Source organism: Calidris pugnax, unplaced genomic scaffold (assembly GCF_001431845.1).
Source record: "Calidris pugnax isolate Ruff unplaced genomic scaffold, ASM143184v1 scaffold89, whole genome shotgun sequence".
NCBI classification, from domain to species: domain Eukaryota; kingdom Metazoa; phylum Chordata; class Aves; order Charadriiformes; family Scolopacidae; genus Calidris; species Calidris pugnax.
This window is the reverse complement of record NW_015090865.1, coordinates 213,597-232,966: the sequence shown is the minus strand read 5'-3', so window position 1 is coordinate 232,966 and position 19,370 is coordinate 213,597. Positions and strand designations below refer to the sequence as shown.

The 19,370-nt window shown below is 43.4% G+C and overlaps 1 protein-coding gene across 2 annotated transcripts in view; it reads left to right on the top strand.

The window, feature by feature from the left end:
- The window catches only part of SHTN1 (shootin 1), a 53,838-nt gene extending 35,329 nt beyond the window's left edge, over positions 1-18,509 (top strand). The window contains exons 11-16 of one of the 2 annotated variants that reach the window (XM_014945201.1): positions 1,342-1,424; positions 4,616-4,725; positions 5,374-5,427; positions 8,354-8,474; positions 9,481-9,613; positions 17,374-18,509. In XM_014945201.1, the coding sequence (XP_014800687.1) occupies positions 1,342-1,424; positions 4,616-4,725; positions 5,374-5,427; positions 8,354-8,474; positions 9,481-9,613; positions 17,374-17,584 (712 nt within the window). In that variant the 3' untranslated portion in view covers positions 17,585-18,509. Of the gene's footprint in view, positions 1-1,341; positions 1,425-4,615; positions 4,726-5,373; positions 5,428-8,353; positions 8,475-9,429; positions 9,614-17,373 lie in introns of both variants that reach the window. The other variant, XM_014945200.1, reaches the window with a different exon arrangement.
- Positions 18,510-19,370: the final 861 nt, after the last annotated feature.

The following is a 19,370-nucleotide window of genomic DNA, read 5'->3' as shown; positions in this document are numbered from 1 at the left end:
CCCTTCCTGGCAGATACTGGTAATGAAAGTGCAGACTCTGTTGAGTTCCCACAATTGCTTTCATAAGTTAAAAAGAAAAAAAAAACAAACACAAAACCAGAATATCACTACCCTATCATCAAGCAGTTTTGGGTGAAATTATCAAGATTATGCGTGATTTTTGCAAAGGACCATAAAAGAAGCTGAACAATATACAATGTGTCAGGCATTAGGTCCAAAGTAATTAACTAAGCCCTAAAGTGTGCTTAGTTAATTTTAGGAACTCGACTAATCTTCATGTTGACTGCTTGGTTTTAAAAATAAACAGACTTTGGTGACACTTTTTAACCACCTGTAATAGAAATTACATACAGGATTATTGTTAACTGCTGTGTTAAATATATGAATAGCGATAATTAGTAGGGAGAATTCGTCCCTTTACGCATCTTGCTTTGTTTTTAGAAATCTAAACTAAATGTGTTACAAACAATTGCATTTGGTCTTTTGCTGCTTTTATGTCCATTAACCCATGGGGCTTGCTCGCTTCTTGCTCAGTAATGTGTAGCATGAATTAACTGTATGGGATGTTATGGGGTTTCCTTTGTTTTATTTTGTTTAAGTTTGTGCCCTTTATTATTTGGAATAGACAACAGTATTCATTTTAAACCCTACAGTAGCTAAATCAGAGCATTTCCTTCAGGCACCGTGAATTTTACTTGCGTAGGGGTGGTTTCAGAGCCTGGGCACTGGATCCTGCTTTTTTCTGGGACAAAGTTTTGACCCTTTATATGTCTGTAAGGAGCAATATTCAGTGGGGAGCGATAGGCCCCACAGACACATCAGGTGCATTTAGGAGCTTATACTTGGGCTTTAAGATGAATCATTTCCTTGCCTGGACTTTTACGTTTTGACTATAGTGAAGGGATAATTATTTGACACTGTAGGAAGATTACAAACTTGGAGTTGGTGAGGAGATACTGATCACCATATTTAAGTGTCCTCTGGAGAATAATACTTCACTTCAATATCCACAGCTCTTCCTTCCTTTTATTATGCCGGAGCAGCTTCAATTTGTCATGTGTCACAATGAGACACTGTCTTTTAATATTCAAATCTTGGAGTGTTTTGATTTGTGCCTAATGTCTGTTAAAAAGCAATAAATTTCTCTGGTGCATTTTGATGGGAGGCATTGTGGGGGGTAATTCAGTACATACATCTGCAGTCAAGAACTGTTAAATGAGCCTTTTGTAAGTAGCTGTATAATCAGGTGTAAGCAAGCTGTTTGTGTGTCATGTTCAAGTTCATTCTGACAGTGTGTAACACAGCACAGAACGACAATCCGCAGTTTCATTTTCCCCAAAGGTCTCTCATGTCTATGATTCGCAAGAGATCTCACGCCAACACCAACGTGAGCAAGAAGGAGAAGCCTCCTCAGCAGGAGTCAGGTACGGCTCATCCTTTCTCAAGTCATGCAGATTATTAAGCAGGTACTGCAGATAAAGCTCATGAAAGTGAGCTGTGTGTACAGATAGGGATGCAAATGCTTATAATAGTCAACATTAACAACTGCTGTCCGTGTCCCAGCATGTTCATCTACCTTGTGGTCCAGAACTGTGATTGCAGCCCAGTCATGTGTGCTCTGAGATAGGAAGTGGTGCTTTTGGCATTGCAGCTTTGGTACTGCGAGCTTCCTCAAGATCCCGAGCAAATTTGTGTAGCCCTCGTAGCCATCTGTGCCCTTATAACTGAGCTGGTGATCTGCATCCCGTTTATTTTTTTCCAAATGGATTTTAGTATGAACAATTTTTGAGGCCACAGGTCAAAACCATTAACTGAAAAAAAATTTCTATCTTCATACTTCTGGCTCTCATCAGATATGTCACTGAGTTGATTTCATTCACTGAGGTGGCAGAAAAATTATCTTTCTTTTTTTTCCCCTTGGGGAGAGGGTGGTTGTGTTATTATGGGCTCACAGAAGGACCTGACAAGATACGACAGCGTTGAGAGGCTCAGCCTGTGCCTCTGCAGTGGGGACACGGCAGTGTGTAGCTGCAGACAGGGGATGGCCAGGGCTTTGCTCTTCCACAGGGTATCTGGAAAAGGCAGAACAAACCCAGCAATCATTAAGCAGAGACCAGGTTATATACAGGATAATACAGGGAAGTTTCTGATTTCCAAATGGCTTCTTGTTTGTGATTTCTTCTGTCTAGAGCCCCTCTACAGAGCTGGTTTGTTAAATGCTTCAGTTTTCATCCCTCTGTTCATATCTTATGAAATTACCACTCAGAGTTGACTGTAATGCTAATCCTTTAATAATACTGAAAACCTAAAACAAAACAGAATCTTGCACTGAGGTGGCTCTGCGTGCAAGTAGCAGCTGAAATTGCATTTTATTGTCGTTAATGGAAGCTGGAAACTTAGTAGGTTGAGAACAGGAGTTAAGTACAGATTTACAAATGATCATGAGTGCCTAAAGAGTCAGAGCTAGTTAGACAAGCATTGCCAGTTAAATAACCAAGGCTTTTCTTGCTGTTTCTCTCTTCTTTCTGAAACAGCAGGAGTTTGTTTGTAATGAATTGCTTAACTCATTTGCTGCCACTTAAACAAAGGAGGAGGCTGCAGAAGGGAACCTGGCTGAAATTATAGGTGTAGGGTATAAATGTTAAAGAAAAAATGGCAGTTAGCAGACTGTAATGGTATGTAAGCATGGCTGGATTGTTGGATGGGGCCAACAGGCAGAAAGTGGGGGAAAGGAAGAATTACCCCTCCCGTTTTTCAGGTGAGGAACTGAGGAATGGGGTGACTTGGGCAGGTCCCTGGGGGAATCTTTGGGAACTGGGTACCAGTCTGAGAGAAATAGGGTTGTTGGTCTGGGTAAAATAATTAGAGAAGTGACCTTGCACCACGATCTCTGATGATGAAGCAATCTTATCCTTCAGTAGAAGTTCAATTATGTCGCCTACATTTATCAGGTTTCCTTACCTTGAAACATCCTAGATGTTTTGATTACACCTTTTTGTTGAGACTGTTACAAACAGTGATTGCAGGAAATACCATGAAATTCACTGTAAGTTCTCTACACCCCATTCTTTCATTATTTATTAGCAAACTTTTAACAGTTCTGACCTTTCTTCAATCACATATAAACTGCTTCTTTTCTTAATAGTTGAGCTGTTCTTAAAATAAAAATAAAAAAGGGGGAAAGTTCTTTCTTGATCAAGTTATTATATCCAACTTGAGGCTTGTTTTGACCCTTGTTAAGGACTTAGAATGAGTGGTTTCTATCCCATACCACCAATTAAGCTTTTATATTTGAAACAGCCTGTTTGTGAAATTAAAGCCTGACATTAAATCGGCTTACAATACAGAAACTGCATTTCTATGAATCATCAATAGTACCCTGACAAGTGAGAGAGCGAAAGTCTATTTAAAATTCCTGTTATATAAGGTACAACGTTGCAGCTTTGAATAGCATCGACCTTATTTCTCCATCTATTTGCTTTAAGTACTCTTTTTTTTTTCCCTTTTTGGTATGGCATGTTAAGTGTCTTTTGTTCCATTATCCAGAACACTGATAAGTTAACAGGTATTGTTTAGGTTCATCACACAGCTTCCCATTTCATCTGAGTATTTTGCAGTCCTGATACTGAATCTTTTAAAAAAGGCAACCATTTCCTTTCATGGTATTTGAAGTTTTACCCTCTGACTTGATGCAGTGTTCTTTAAATGTGTGTTTTTAGCTCGGTCTGAGATGTTGGTGTATCCTCCAGCGAGGTTCTTAAACCCACGTGAAATAGGAGACATGTTGAGGAGTCCTGTAACGGGCTGTATTTAGGCCTGGCCATGGGGTGTGATCAGCTGCTCCTGTGTCCATGAAGCTGTGGAAATTTCTGCTGAACCACAGTGGAGAGAGAGAGTGGTAGCGGGGCCATATCCTTCAGTCCTTGGTGCTTCAGCCCATAGCACTGAGGCTTTGCAATTCCTAAACAGTTATAGGAGCTTTGGGTTTGTCGGGATCTGGGCTCTACTTCTGTCCAAACTTCTGCAGACTCTGTGCTTTGGTGTTGGCAAAGTCCACGGCTGGATCCTCACTGTGTGTAAATTGGCTTTTTATCCTTGAAGAGCTTGGGGCAGTTTAGCTGCCAGCAAAGATCACTAATGGTGCTGTGTCCAGAAACTAGAATTCCTGGTAGCTGGAGATGAGGACACTGGGTTCTGCTACCCACGTAGACATACACAGTATATGGTGAAGTACCTCTTTGTGGTAGGGAAAATTAAGGATGAAACAGTGGTACTGTAAGAAAGCCCTGTGAACAGGGTCTCCCACTTATGGGGAGAACAATAAGCCTATATATTTATGCTTGTCCTTTGCATTTTTAATAAAACTGAGAAGCAGCATGGATTTGGATAGTACACTCATCACAGACACAGGCAGGAAGACCTACTGCAGGGAGTATAACGAAGTACTTTGTGTATGTAAATGCTGTTTCATCATTAAAACTAATTTATGATGAGGGTAACTGGCTATATATTGCAAGCAAGCTGTTTAGGAGGCTGTTCAACATGGCCTTTTCTTTGTGCTATTTCTTTGTGGTTCATATCTGGAATGTGATCTGCTCTTTGATTTTTGGAACAGGTGAAGAAGTTACGGATCTGAAGAGACAAGCTGTTGAGGAAATGATGGACAGAATTAAAAAGGGAGTTCATCTGAGACCAGTCAACCAGTCAAGCAGACCTAAAACAAAGGTTTGGAATAAAAAGCACAGCAATAATATTAGCTAAGTACAGTAATTTACGCTGAAAATAGATCAGGCTTTCTGTAAAACATTCAAAAGAAGACATTTGCCTCACCTCATTTGCTTTGCTTGATTCTGAATAAAATTAATTAGAGCAGCATATATCTGAAGGAGAGAAAAAAAGAAGTGAAGCCAACAGTAAGTAAATAGAAGCCCAGTTTCTTTGACACAGAAAGGAACCGAGTGCGAACATCTTGTAAACAAACAGCTACTGAGAAACTAAAAGCACAGAGGGAATAACTGACTTGGGTAAAGGGGGAGATTGAGAAATAGACTGTGTTTAGCAGCATTTTTTCCTTTCATCCAACACTTAGCACAAATTCATGACTGTGGCTACTATAAAATATTACTTGCCATCTTCACAAAAGCATAATCTTTCTTTATGTATACACTGTGATTTGTAATGTTGTGAGCTAAGACTCTTCCCTTCATCTATAGAAGGAAACAGCCTGAACTTTAGCTGTGTGCCCGTGAGAGGAGGGAGCAGAGGAACATCACACAACTGCAGACCCTTGTGCCACGTCTGTCTTCAAGCACAAAGTCTGTCATGGTCCATTTCACCGGGTTTATAACGTGCTTGTGTTGTGTTTGTTTACAGCCAGAAACACCAAAGCCCTCTGAAAGTGCAATGAAAGAATTAAAAGGGATTCTGGTAAGAAAACTTGTCATTTATATTTCAGTTTTTAATTCTTATTGAGCTGACAGGGTCTTCTGTGCAAAATAGGTGAGTGTTTGCGAGTTCTGCATCGGGGTTTGGGTTTGAAGCTGTAGAGCATTTTTGGAGTGAATCCCCCGATTCCACTTTTGGCTTTGGTCTGACTGGAAGATGGGTTTTGGTCTTGCTAATGGAATTTATTTAGGAGAGAAAGAGCCTGTTAACTCTGCTGTGGATTTGTGTGTTCCTGCCACTAGAGGGGATGTTGTGGTTTGCACCTGCCATTGGGAGCTCTCAAGTCCTGGCAGGGGGGATGCTCAGGGAGAGAGAAGCACCTGAATAAATCTAGTCCAAGGTAAAGCCCCTGAAGCGCGTGTATAGTAGATGTAGGGTTCTCCTCATCAACTCCTCTGAACTCCTGCTCTCTCCTGAGGCACCAAATTTCTTGTTAGCATAGATGGAGCCTAAATAGAGCAAGAGCTCTCTAGTCTGTAGGCATTTATGTGTAGAAAAATTGATTCTGGATAGCTGTGTACATACACATTTATCACTAAATAAAAACATTAGGTGTGTGTTTGGTCCTGCTCGGAGCAATGTGCTGCCTTTGCTCCTGTTCTGTCCTTTACTCATACGTTGTATTTCTGATTTAACTGTTTGCTGCTTTTGCACAAGCACTAAAATTGTATCAAACAGTCAGGAGAAGCCATAGTTCTTGCTCCCTGACTTCCGTGACCCTGAAGCTTTTAAAGCTGGAGCGCAACTTTAGCACATCAGGTGAAATTTTGCCTTTGTAAGGTGAAATAGGGTGAAATTCTGCCCATATTGAAGCAAAATGCTTCACATCCACTCCCCAGCAGGTAAGGCTGTTTTTCTAATCATCCGTGATAGCTCCTAAACAGCCCTTATAAAAATAACTCCAGCATTGTCTTGGGCAAGACAGTACGGCAAAGAGTGCAGCCACTGCGATGGTGACAGGCTGTGCTGTGATTTAAAATCACGAGTGTGGCACCAGTGACACATTAAACTTACTGTTCCCCCAGTCGTGTGAAAGCAGGGCAAGAAGGAAGAGATGATTTAGAGAGTCACCAGGCCTTAGTGCTGAGCTCTAATTAGAGGGGCGCATAATTAAATGGGGCAGTAAATAGAAAAGGAATACAGTGCAACACAGAGATGATGTTTGAAATGGAACGCTGTGAGTACAGGCATAGTCTGATAGGGTTTGCTGCTTGGACCAGTGAGGGTTGGGCTCAACGATCCTGCCGAAGGTCCTTTCGTTTTCTAATAGCTGTTTTATTTCTTTGACGCTGTCTCGCTGACATCAGGGGAGGTTTGATTATGTGCTTCAGAGGGAGCGGAAAGAAACCTGCAGTCACTGTGCTTCTGCATCGAGCTCGTTGCTTTCCAGCCCTTCAGGATATTTGCAGTATAAGACAAACTATATAAAATCCAATTCCAGTCGATTCTTGAGACCGATCATTATGCACAGTCAGACAACAAACATGGGGGTGGGATGTGATGGGGTAAACATTTGTTGTTACGATGCTAATTATGCATTTCATGTAGACCTCCGGATAATTGTTACAAACAAAGCACATTTATGTTCTGTAAATTGCAGAGTTTGAGTGACTCCGTTGCACAAGTTGCTTTTGCACGGGAGTGTTTGTCCAGATCTGGAGTGCACTACTCATTAATAATACACCTGCTCACTTATATTGCAAATAGTTGCCAAAGAAAATATTTTAACTTTTGGGCAGGGGTGATGAATTAGTAGCTGAAAGTAGTATGGCTTTTGCAACTTGAGATGCCATTTGTTGTTGTCATTTGCTATTTCTGCTGAGAAGTTACGTGCTTGTTGACAAAAGGTGTTAAGAATATCTTATTTATGCTCTGGAGAGATGCTGCGTGACACGTTTTAGGAGGCTGAATAAATGGGATTCCTGGGGATTCCTAGAGATTGTAAGACTCAGAGGAAGAATGAAATAGCAAACGGGTCCTGAATTTTCAGTTGCATCGTAAACATTTTGAGGAAATTTTACAGTCAAGTGGCTGCCGATCCCGTAATTGGCTCTTGTCTAGTTGGGAAATGCATGGAGTGTGCACTCTGTGCGCGTTAAATATGGGAATTTGGGAGGGCTTCATGCTTTGATCAAAGCCTTTTTTTTAAATTTCCTTAAGAAAAGTGCTGCTGGATTGCAGGTTAGCTGGTACCAAATACTAACCTTGGTATAAGGCAGTAAGAGTGTGGATTTCTATTTTGTATGTATGACAAAAACATTTCAACTTGAGGTCTGTTCCTGTGCGTGAGTGTGGTCGTAGGCTCAGGTTTGTGCCAGATCAGCTGGGTTGAAGGACATAATAAGATGGTGCAGCTGCAGTTGGTACATACTGACTTCTGCAGATGTGTGTCCACGCTGGGATGCAGCAACACAGGACCATGCTAAAAGAGAAAATGTGCTGGAGCAGTAAAATACGGATCTTCGGCTTTTCCTAAGAGAGATTAATTATGGGCATGATAACACTCCAGCAGTTTTTTAAGATCCTTTCAATATTGAGACGGAGGACGTTGGCATTTCCCTGCAAACAGCAGAGTTTGTTCATTAGTGATCCTGAGCATCCTCCTTAAGCCTGACACCAGCCCTCTAAGGTGAAGGTAAGAATCACAGAATCTTCTAGGTTGGAAGGGACCTTAAAGATCATCTTGTCCAACCTAATTTTGACAAAAATAAACATGGTTAACCCCTGCCTAGGGAAATCCAAGTAAGGGGAGGGTGGTGAGCTGGGCCCCAGGTGCTCTCTGCTCTACTGGTCTAGAATTGCAGGTGCTTCTCTGCAATTTAAAAAGGCTCTCATGTTGTGCGTATGGGATGTTTGGCACGGCATAATACATCCTCAGAGAGCTTTTCATCCCTGTTTCTTGCCACAGGAAACATTGAACAAATCCACTAGTTCCCGAAGCTTGAAGTCCCTGGAAACAGACAGCGGTGAGACAGAGCTGGAACGAGTTCTGCGACGCCGGAAAGTGACCACTGACCAGGACAGTGGCAGTAAGTGGCCGGACTCCTTCTTAGCCCTCTTCCTCTCCCTGCATTAAGTAACTCTTGAAGCTTTACTTTCTCTTCCAGACCATTGCCATTTCAGCCATTTCGGAGAACTCTGCTAACTTCTGCAGTGGCTCACTTCCCCGTCGCGCCTGTCGCTTTTCATCCCCATTTTCTCCAAGAGATGCCTCTGTCAGGATTTTCCGCGCACGCAGCCGTACACACACAGGTTCCTCTGTCCTGCCTGGGGCTCAGACATTGTTATTGGAGTTAATGGTCTGAGCCTACTGGGAAAATACTCTTGAAAGCAATGGTAACCAGAGAAATGAGGGTTTAGAACTGATGATTTGATTTAACCTCTTCAGCAGAGGAAAAGCCTGCAGTTTTTAAGCTGTTCTTTACTGTCATCAGCTGTAAGAAATTGTTGATGTTCTCCCTGGTTAAAAACAGTCTGTGAAAGTGTGAGTCCATGCCACAGTCGATGCCGATGTGGCTGGTTTTAATGCCACGGTGTGGTTTTAGCTTGGACTTTGTAGACAGACAGTTCCCTGACTGCTCCTTAGTGTGAGGACAGGCGTTTGTGTGGTTGGGCCGGCTCTCACCCGGCTGCGCTTCGGGCTGGGAGGGCAACAACAAGCTGTGAGTTGGTAGCAGGACTTACTAGAGGGCAACAACAAGCTGTGAGTTGGTAGCACTGCGTGGGCAGTGGGACTTACTGTCCCAGAAGGGAAGGGGATGGAGAGCACAACTGTGTCAGTAGAGCAGGCAAGAAAGGGTTAATCTTGGCGGGAAGAGCAGAACCTGCAAAAACGGTATTTGGATACTCTCTACGTGCTGGACGATGTTCCTTAAAATTCCCTTTTTGATTTCTGCAATTAGCTTGGATTCTGCTGTGCTTGTGTGTCTTTTCTGCACCAGTCAGTCCGGGTAACGGAAGCATTAAACTTTCTTTGGGTTTTAGGTCCCACGGGCACCTTGGCCACATCAGAATCAAAATCTCTGCCTGTGCTAGGTTCGGGAGCCAGTGCCGCACACACAGCGCTGAGCAAGAAAGACCTGGAGACAGAATTCCCTCCCAAAGTACCCGACTCAGGTCCTGTCTCTGACCAGCCTAAGGGTGCCACAGGCTCCAAGCCCACGCTACAGTAAGTAGAAGATGGATTTCTTGATGTATTTAAGTGCCAGATCTGTTTAGCTGGTGCATTTTAAAAATGATTTAATACCAATTTTGGTTAACAGGATAAATGTAGAGTCTGCAGCTCTTTAGCACTGACTCCTCAAACAGTTTGCAGTCTCACGTGGAGGTAGAAATAAAATTGAATTCTCTGTAATAAAGTTCAAATAAAAGTTCATCTTCTCTGCCAAAAAAAAAAATCCTCAAGAGTTTTTAAGGAATAGCAGGGTGAGGGGTTTTTTTTTTTTTTGAGAAGAGGGATGAGAGTTACATGGTTAACTCTTGATTTTTTAAAACGGTAGTTCTAGCACAATATTTTAAAAATTAGAATCATGTAAATCATACTGATCTGTGTGCAGGGCAGTTTCTGTTGGACCAAAACGAATCCTGACTATTACTCTTAAATGTTTGTTGGTAAAAATTCTGCATTCCCTTGGAATCTCAAGATTAAGAGTTGTTGTCATCATCTTTAAAAAATCTGCATTCCCTTGGAATCTCAAGATTAAGACTTGTCATCGTCGTCTTTAAAAAAATACAATTAGTGGTGCATTTGCACAGAAAGGCAGAAAAACCTCTTGTCACAAGAGATTGAAGACTCAAAGTGCCCATTAAGCATCAAAGAGTTAAATCTGCTTCAGAAATACTTATTTCAGAGAGATCCCATGAAGCATGGGATTTTTTACAACAGCAAGCTTCAGAAATACTTATTTCAGAGAGATCCCGTGGAGGATGGGTTTGTTTTACAACAGCACACACCAAGCTCCTTTGGAAATGAGGCTGTGCATTTGCTCTGGTTCCCTCGCCAGGTTGTTTGTCAGTTTGTCACTTCAAGAACAGGAAATGGATGGGAGAAATCAGATCAGCAGAATATTGTAATCATGGCTAATTAACCCCCTAATTTCCTGCTCCATCAGTTAAAAAATACCACCAGCACCAATTCTAGCAAGTCTTCATTGCTTGGTTCAAAGGAGTAAGTCACGACAAATGAGCTGGAAATTCAGTTCAGTTTCTATTTTTCTGAACTGATATTTACTTCACTCTCCTGCAGGTACTTTTATCATTTATTTTTGAATGGATAAAGAGCCCAATTTCCTTTTGTGCCCTACAGTTTTATTTAATTCACACCAAGTTTTAAAAGCAGAATGCCTTTTCCAATCATACGTCTTTTTCCCTTTTATTTCATTTAAGTATCCCCAGAAGAAAGGTGATCTTCATTTTAATTTAATCAGAAAGATGAGGATTTGTTCGATGGTTAATTTGATCTGAATGATGCCATTGCATTTTCTTGAACTGCTACCCTGACAGAAAGGCGAGGTTGTTCCTGAAAAATACTGTGTTTGTAGTTTGTGGATTTCTATAATTTTGAACAGATAACCTTAATCAGAAAATACAGCAACTCCTACCACCTTTTGTCTACCTTTATTCCACCGAACTAAGTGGAAATTGCATTTACAAGAAAGGAAATGAAATAATTGCAGGCCCCAAGGTCTCGCAGAATGCACGGTGAATTGACAGTGAAAAGGATCTTGTGTTGACAGTCACAGTTGTTATGTGTTATAAAAGCGAACGTGAAGCTCAATTTATTTCTCAGCTTGCCTATTCAGTGACATCCTAAAAGACACATTTCACTTTAATTTATCTGTTTAAAGCATTAAAACAAATGTGGTGGGCCGGATCCCTTGGTGCTGCGGGGCTTCTTTGCGCCGAGTCACTGGTGTAAATGGGCTTAATTGGAAAGGCTCCTCATTGAGGATGGTTCTCCAGCGAGAGAGAAGGTGCTGGTGCTCATACCCTTGGTTGGCTGGGCTGGCAGGGAGGAGCAGGAATAACTCAATGCTTCTGTACCACCTCAAACTGCAGTTACATTTCTTGTGTCTCCTGGGCACTGTTTGCAGCAAAGGTCAGTAGAAGCAGCCTCCAGGCTCCAAGGTGTGTAAGTGCTGTTTTGAAAGAGGGCTCCTTTGAAGCAGATGTGAGATGGAAGTTCATTTGTCTGACAACTCAGCTCTGTAATGAGGCGGTTTTCTGGGCTTCCCTGGGTACATCTGTGCTGGTGGTTGAGTGTGGATCAGCAGAACGCTTCTGAAGCAAAGCCATGGAGTGGTCTGTGTGCATAAGCTGGATGCCTGGATTCCCTGGATGGGTGGAACTAACCCAGAAGACCTGACCCAGCCCTTGATGGCCAGCCCGGGGAGCACAGGAGAGCTAGTTCAGGGAATAACCCCCCTTGAAACATGTGTTCCCAGGTCTGAAGGCCAGGCTGTTTCCTTCTACACACCTGCTCTCATTGCACCACACACCTCCCTAAATGACAAAGGCATCCAAAAGATGGACTGGGGGCTCCTCGTCTCCTCATTCATCCTGGAGGTAAAAGGATGCAGCTGTCCCATCACCATTTGCAATTCCTTGAGATCTGACAGAGGTGTGACCCACCTCAGGTGTTTGCAAAGCTTTCACAGCACAGGAGAGGGGAGTGTGTCTCCTGATTACCCCGTGTCTCTTGCGGTGCAGGGTTTATTTGTTTTTTCTTCACCTGGCTTTCTCTATAGGAAGCTGTACATTAAACCTTAGTGTTCACTTGTCTTCACTGCACTGTCCATTTGCCAAGGCGTGTGATCTGAAGGAGGAGGTGACACTTCCAGACATTTAAATGGGAACAGCCCTGTTCATCCCTCTTTGCTCACGGATGGTAACAGTTGAGCGCACCCCTTCTCGGGGAGAAAGGAGGTCGGGCCTTTGAAAAAGACCCCTTGAAAATGTATCTGTGAACAATGCGTTGGTGGAAGTCAGCTCGTGGAGGAAAATCCTGGATCCTCTCCGCTCCCAAGTCCGTGACAATCTAACCCAAATACTTAAAGGGGCAGGGAGTCTCCGTAACAGGGTAAGGAATCTCAGCCTGTGGTTGAGGTGAGACTCAGAATACGGTTACTCCTGTGGTTGTTACCAAAGCCCTGGCCTCCAGCTGAACTGGAGAGTTGTCAAAGGAGGGATTGTGGAAAAGGGCTGTAAGGTCAGCAGATACAGGTTGATTCTGAAATTTCCCTGCCACCAAACCCAGGGATGGTAGCTCAGAGAAATTAATTCAGAAGAAAAATTTGGGTTTTGAACCAGTAGGTGAGGTGTCACTTCAGTGCAGGAGATAGGTAGAGGAAGGGCCTGAAGCCATGAAGCAGATGATTTGGGATGTGTGGGGTTTGGCTGAGGTGGTGCTGAAGGGGGAAGAAAGACGTCAATGATGTGTGTCCTGTAGTGAAATTGAGGCCTTACCTCAGTATTCAGGTAACTTCCTCTGCAAATCCCTTCCCAAATGTTTAACCCAGCATGAGCGTAATTGGGTGACAATTGCTTCAAGGAGAGCAGGTGACAGTTGAGTCCCCCTGGGAGCAGGGAGGGTTCCCATGGCCCCCTGTGGTGTGGGGACACAGAAGGGAAAGGTGTGTCTGCCTCTGCCCCTGCGTTTGGGGGGGAGTTGTGGGGTTTCTTTCCAGCACTTTGTAAACATTTTGTTTCTGGGCAGCAGAGTTCTCTGCCAACAGAGGGAACCGCAGAGAGGGTTAGTCTTAATCTGATGATTTTATACAATTAAAGGATTTGTCCTCCTTCTCCTGGCTGTAATCTTAGTACCCCTGAATCAGCCACCAGCTCTGCGGGAAGCGGCTCAGCCTCAGCTGGACACAACAGCAAAGGTTTTCCTCTGCAGCTCCCACGTGGGCAATTTAGTTTGAACAACAGACGAAGAAAACAATGGGATGTTCTGGAAACTTGAGGTCTCCTCAGTTTTAACTGTTTTAAAAGCTACTGTCACACATTTTTCTTAGACTGTGCTTTTTATGCAGTGTCTCAGTGCAGGTAGAAGCTCTCCAAGATTCCACTTTTAAATGAATTTGCCAGTCTTTTTGAGTGTTTTCACAAAAGCACCAAAAAATGGGAACAGTTTCCACACTAAGGATTGTCTGCAATTCTGTTCTGCTCACTGCTGGGTTGACAGAGGTGTTCCTGAAATGGAGAAGGTTTCTCGTGCTTTCCTCACAGATGTCTGCTGTTAAGGATAGTGCTGCTACTCTCAAAGGAGAGAACCAACAGGCTAATTCACTACTTTATATTCCCCCTAATTTCCATTTGACAAATACCATCGTGTGATGGAATTTTTTATCCATTGAAGACTTTCAAGACTTGGAATTTTTTACTATTGTTCAGTATTAGCCTTTGGTCCAGTCTCTTATATTCCCCTGCCTTGTTAAAAATTCTGAAAATTCTGAAATTAGTAGTAAACACATCTGTGACTTTTATTCTCAAGAAAAGTTTTTGACTGAGGATAAAATCGGTGTTCTTTGGCAAACCCTGCTAGCACAGCAGTTGGAAAGGAGGTGGTGATTGGAGCAGGAGCTTTATTGCACGTGTGATGTTTGTCCTCAGTTACAGGGATCCCGTAGGAAAGCGGGGACACTGGGGTCAGGGCAGGTGGTAGTTGGGCAGATACCAAGCTCTGAGGGACCTGCAGGCACGGGTTTTGAGCGTTACAAAGAAGCAACTGGTGGTGAGAAACTGTCAAATTAGCTTTAATGCTTCAAATCTCATCTTTTGGGGAGTAAGAAGTACCACCGGTGGAGGTTTATTTTGGTTTCTGAAGCAATTTTGAAGAGAGATGACAGCCATTGTAGTGTCCCAGATCAGGGAGCTCGCTGAGAGACAAAGGATGCTGATTTGATGCCATGTCAGTGTCAGCTCCTGTAGCAGAAATGATTCCGTTCTTACCAGCTCAGATTCCAGGCAGAGTATCCACATGGAGTCCCCCATGCTCATACTGTGTACTTGCAAAACCAGCCTTTGCTGGAATAGATTTTTACTGGTATTTTCTAAATACGCTGTCAAAGCCATGGATTTTCCTCCAGCGTTTTCCTTGAGTGGTTTCCTTTCGCCTTCTGCTTTACACATATTGTTAGGAAATTGGATGGGACTTCATCCAGTAAAATTTTCCATGATATTTACATAAAATTCTGGTTTCTAATGGAAACATACTACAATGATTCCATGAACAGAGCACCGAGCAGGGTTAAGTAATACCAAGCCTATAACATTAACCAGAGGGAAACAAAGAAAATCCAAGTCTCGGTTGACAATTTGATCTTTAGTTTGTCCATTTGTACTCTGACTGTAAATTATTTACAATGGACATAGCCGTACGAGTTCTCAGATGGCCCATCAGCCATAACCCTTTATTTTTACACCTTTTGTAGCTTCTGTAATCATACAGATGGAATCTATTGCTTTTGAGACACTTGTATGACAAGCAGTCCTCAGTACTGCATGGGACTTTGCATATCCCATATAATTAATCTCAAATGCACTTATCACATAAATCTGGGTTTCACAGGACAGATTTTTGTGTGTTTGGTCATAAAAATACATGGAGACTTATGAACAATTATGTATGAATGAGTACAATAGAACTAGGATCTCAGTTTCTGGCTCAAATACATAGTTGGACAAATAACAAGAATACTGATAACTACATTAACGATCTTAATGAAGGAAGAGCTTTGCATAGAGCTAAATGCAAATACCTTGGCTGGACAAATTTGTAATTGTTCAAAACTGTGGCTAACTCTATCTCTACTAATTGCTTTTCCCAGCTTTGTTTGGAGTAGCAAAAACTGGTTTTTGAAAGGGAACACCGAAAATTATGTTCATTCTTGCACTGGAACTTTATTATGCCTGTATTCTGCTCTTGACAAACTATTGAAAATGAGCTCTGAATACCTGATAAATAGGGTTAATAATTCTTTGCAATACCTCAGCTGTGACAGCAGCACCCTCGGGCTGGTGCTGCAACAGCGCAAAGGATTCGAAGAAGGGAACGCTGGTACAAACCAAGGCTGAATAGTAATTCTTATTTTTATGCTTGAAACGCTGATTTAATCACGGGTTTTCTCCATTAAACTACTTTATATCGACATCTTTCATTTTTCTGTCCTTTGAAGGTGGTAAATATGATTGCCGTTTGATCCATTTTTGTTCCAAATGAAGCAGGCTCGCGAGCGTTTGGCTGTGCATCAGTTGTTGGAATGCTGCCATACACTAATGCAGACTCCCCACTGTGAGCCCAGCGAAGAATTATACTTTGATTCACCAGATTGTATTAAATAGTCCAGCTGTTGGGATTTGAAAGATAGTTACCTCCAAAGTGAAATAAAAATGAACTTGGCATTTACGGCTTTGACCGTTTTTATAGTGTTGGGCAATCAGCTTTTCAGAGGTAGCACTTTTTAAAATAACCGTCTTCTGGTTACGCGGCTTTAAAAAGTTTAATTTGCTGTAACATTCAAAATACCCCACCTTGTATTTTCTGGAGTGATTGGCAACTTTTGCATAAAATAAGCATTATTTTCCGTATGAAATCACTAGCTTCTGATGATAATCAAATGAGGCTGAAACTGTATCTATTAGCGCCAATTTCTGCATTAATTAACTTATACCGAAGTTCTAATGTTGGAGACAATTCTTGTAATTAAAGCTTGAACATGGAATTTCATTCGCTGGACCCAGCGCTTCCGGAGCGAGCCCAGCAAAGACTTTCTGGGGTGGGAAGTGCAGCAGCTGTAGTTTTTGGGATGATTTCTCTGTTTTTAACCTGTACATTCACCCTGTCCCAGTCAGGTGGGAGCCTGGACCTTCTCCTCCCCGTGCTCTGAGTGTTGAGCGAGGTGACCTCTTTTTTCCCTTTGTCATTTCCTCTGGGACAAAGACTGTCACAATAAAGGGCAGTTCGTAGCAGATGGATCCCGTAGCTGGGTTTCTTTCTCTGGCTTCCAGTTGATTCTACTTTTGCCTTTCCAAGGGTGTCACCTTAGCAGTATGGAAGGCTGCTCCTTATGAGTAAGCGTGAAAAATTTAAAAAAAAGAAAAAAGAGGGTTTGCCTGCACGTTTCCAACACTAGTACTGAAGCTTTTGGATATAGACAAGTGCTTTTTGTGTTTATAGCCCCATATGCCAGCCTTGAGCAATAACCTGATGTCTCTGACCTCACCTTCCTCTCTCCCGGCTCACGGGGCTTTTCATTTGCAAGAATCCCTGTGCCACGAGCAATGGAGACGTAGCCCTGTTTCTGGGGGGCAGAACGTGGCTCTAACACCCTCCAGTAGTTGAATTTTCAGGAATCATTTGTAGTTGTGAGACCAGGAGCAGCCTCTTGGTGCCGAGCCACGGTGGAAAATCTGGTTGTGGTGCCTGGACCTCTCTGTCACACAGGAGAGCGTGGTCTGGTGAAAGCCCTGTGGTGGGATGGAGCTGTGGAGAAGAAGCCACGGCCTCCTGGCAGGCTGCAGGTCACCCAGCCTGCAGACAACAGGGACTGGTGGCATGTTGTCCGGCTGCAGCTGCTCCCATGGACGTGGGGGAATCTAAATCCACCTCCGAGAGCAGCAGAGAGAAAAGAAACCCTTAGAACTTTACACTGGTTCTTTCATGGTCTCAGGAGGCTTTTTCAGTGCTTTGTGAATTCAGTTTTCCTGTTAAATACCTTCCGTGGGTCAGGAGGGGCCATGGGGCTGGTGCATTTTGTGCACCACTGTCTGTGTGTAACAGCTGTTAAATCCATACATCTGTTCAGTAATTAAGTGGACCTGTCCCAGCCCTACTAATAGTAGAAATGCTTTTCTCTCGATTTATATTCTTTCTCCTAAATATGTGAACTGTTACCTGTATTCATGTATTTCTTCTTTTTCCTCTAGATCGACCAGTCACACGGAATTCACAAGAAGAGCTTCTGGCAGTGAAAAAGAGACCGAATCCGTTGTGGTTTTAGGTCCCGTTTCCGCGGGCGGGGAGCGGGCGGCTGGGGACGCGCTGGGTCAGGACAAGGCGCAGGAGGAGAAGAGCAAGAGGCTGCACAAGGAAACGAACGCGGAGAAAATGAAAGACACGGACAGTTCCAGCTGTTAATTGTTACTCTGCGAGGCTGGAACTTTTGGGAATCCTTGTCTGGACCCATAAATCACGTAGGTGTGTTGTAGGGGCTGTGCTCTGGTCTCCAAACCCTTCTCAGCAGCACAGACTGACACATCTTTTGGATGCGGTCTTGTTACACGCGTTGAAGTGTTAAACAACTACGTATCACTCAAAATCTCTTCCCCGTTTTCATTTTGCAATTATGGTTAGTACTTTCTTAGATACTGTCAGTTACCTTTTCTTTAAAACTGTATTTGAAAAGGCTTTTTCCATTACTCCGTTTTGAGAAGATGCCTTGCTCAAAGGTCCATCCTGAAGCTCGCCAGAAGCCCCTTGTGTCCCTCTTGAACTGGAGAGGTTTGGGTTAGCCCTTGGGGAGGTGATTGCGCACACATCAGCGTTACCATGGGGGGGGTTAGTACTGATAATTAAAAATTCAGGGTTTAGACACGTTGCTTTAAAAGTATTTTGATATCTACTTAAGCCAAGATCCTGTAGGCTTCCTCACTGCTGTCTCCGCACACGCTCTTTGGAGAAAATGAAAAGCACAAAGCTCACACTTGAGTTTGGGGTTCCCTGGTGGATTCCCCGGTGGGTCCCCAGCCCCGAGGCTGAGCCCAGGGGCAGCGCAGCGCGTCCCTTTGGTACCGAGGCTTTTGGTGCTCTCATCTGGATAAAAAGCTTTTCCAAGGAGGACTTCTCTCCTGGCTTTTGTTCTAGTAGCAAAGTTTGGAACTGCTGCAGGTTTGGAACTTGCTCTCTACAACTCCCTGAAAGGAGGGTGTAGCTGGGGAGGTCAGTCTCTTGTCCCAAGTCACAGGTGATGGGACAATAGGAAACGGCCTCAATTTGCTCCAGGGGAGGTTCAGGTTGGAGATTAGGAACAATTTTTACACTGGAAGGGTTATTGCACATTGGAATGGGCTGCCCAGGGAAGGGGTTGAGGCACCATCCCTGGCGGGATTTAAAAGAGGGGGTGGCATAGAGCTTAGTGACATGGTTTAGTGATGGTTTTTATCAGAGTGAGGGTGATGGTTGGACTCGATGATCTGAAAGGTCCCTTCCAACCTGGACAATTCTATGAGCCTGACTGGAATCTGCATTTACTGCTGCAAACAAATAACTGATCCTGGGCTCCCATGAGAATGGACTGTGTCGTCCCTTCCAACCTGGACAATTCTGTGATCCTGACCAGAGCCTGCATTTACTGCTGCAAACAAATAACTGGGCTCCCATGAGAATGGACCACGTTGGGATTCACTCCTTGTGGGATTGCGAGGTATTTGCAAGCAGGATTTTGAGAGGTCCCAGCTGGAAGCCTGCAGCACTGAGGAGCCTTTGCTTTGCACCTGGCACACGCTGGGGACATTAATTTCTTTACTGGGTGACACTTTAGGTGTCTGCATTTGCTAACACAAACCCCAGCTTCCCTCAGCCCTTAATATTTGCTCTGAAGACAGAGCGATGGGCACAGAACTGACCTGCTCCACTGCCAGCTCTCATCCCACTCCACTTCCTTTTTAAATTCAGCACAGTGTCTCCTCCTCCTATAGGGACCGAACAAACGCGTCAGGAATTTACCTAAAGATCAGCGTAACTGAAATTGGCTGCTCGAGTACTTGAATGCACTTGGATTATCTTTTATTTAATGATTTGCAACAGTGCTAGTGTTGAAGGATGAATGTTCGGGGTTTGTTGGTTTGGCTCTGCATGCAACTGTCTGGTGCTCTTCCTAAAAATAAAGCGATAGCAATGAGTGTGGTAGTTTCACATCTTTTTT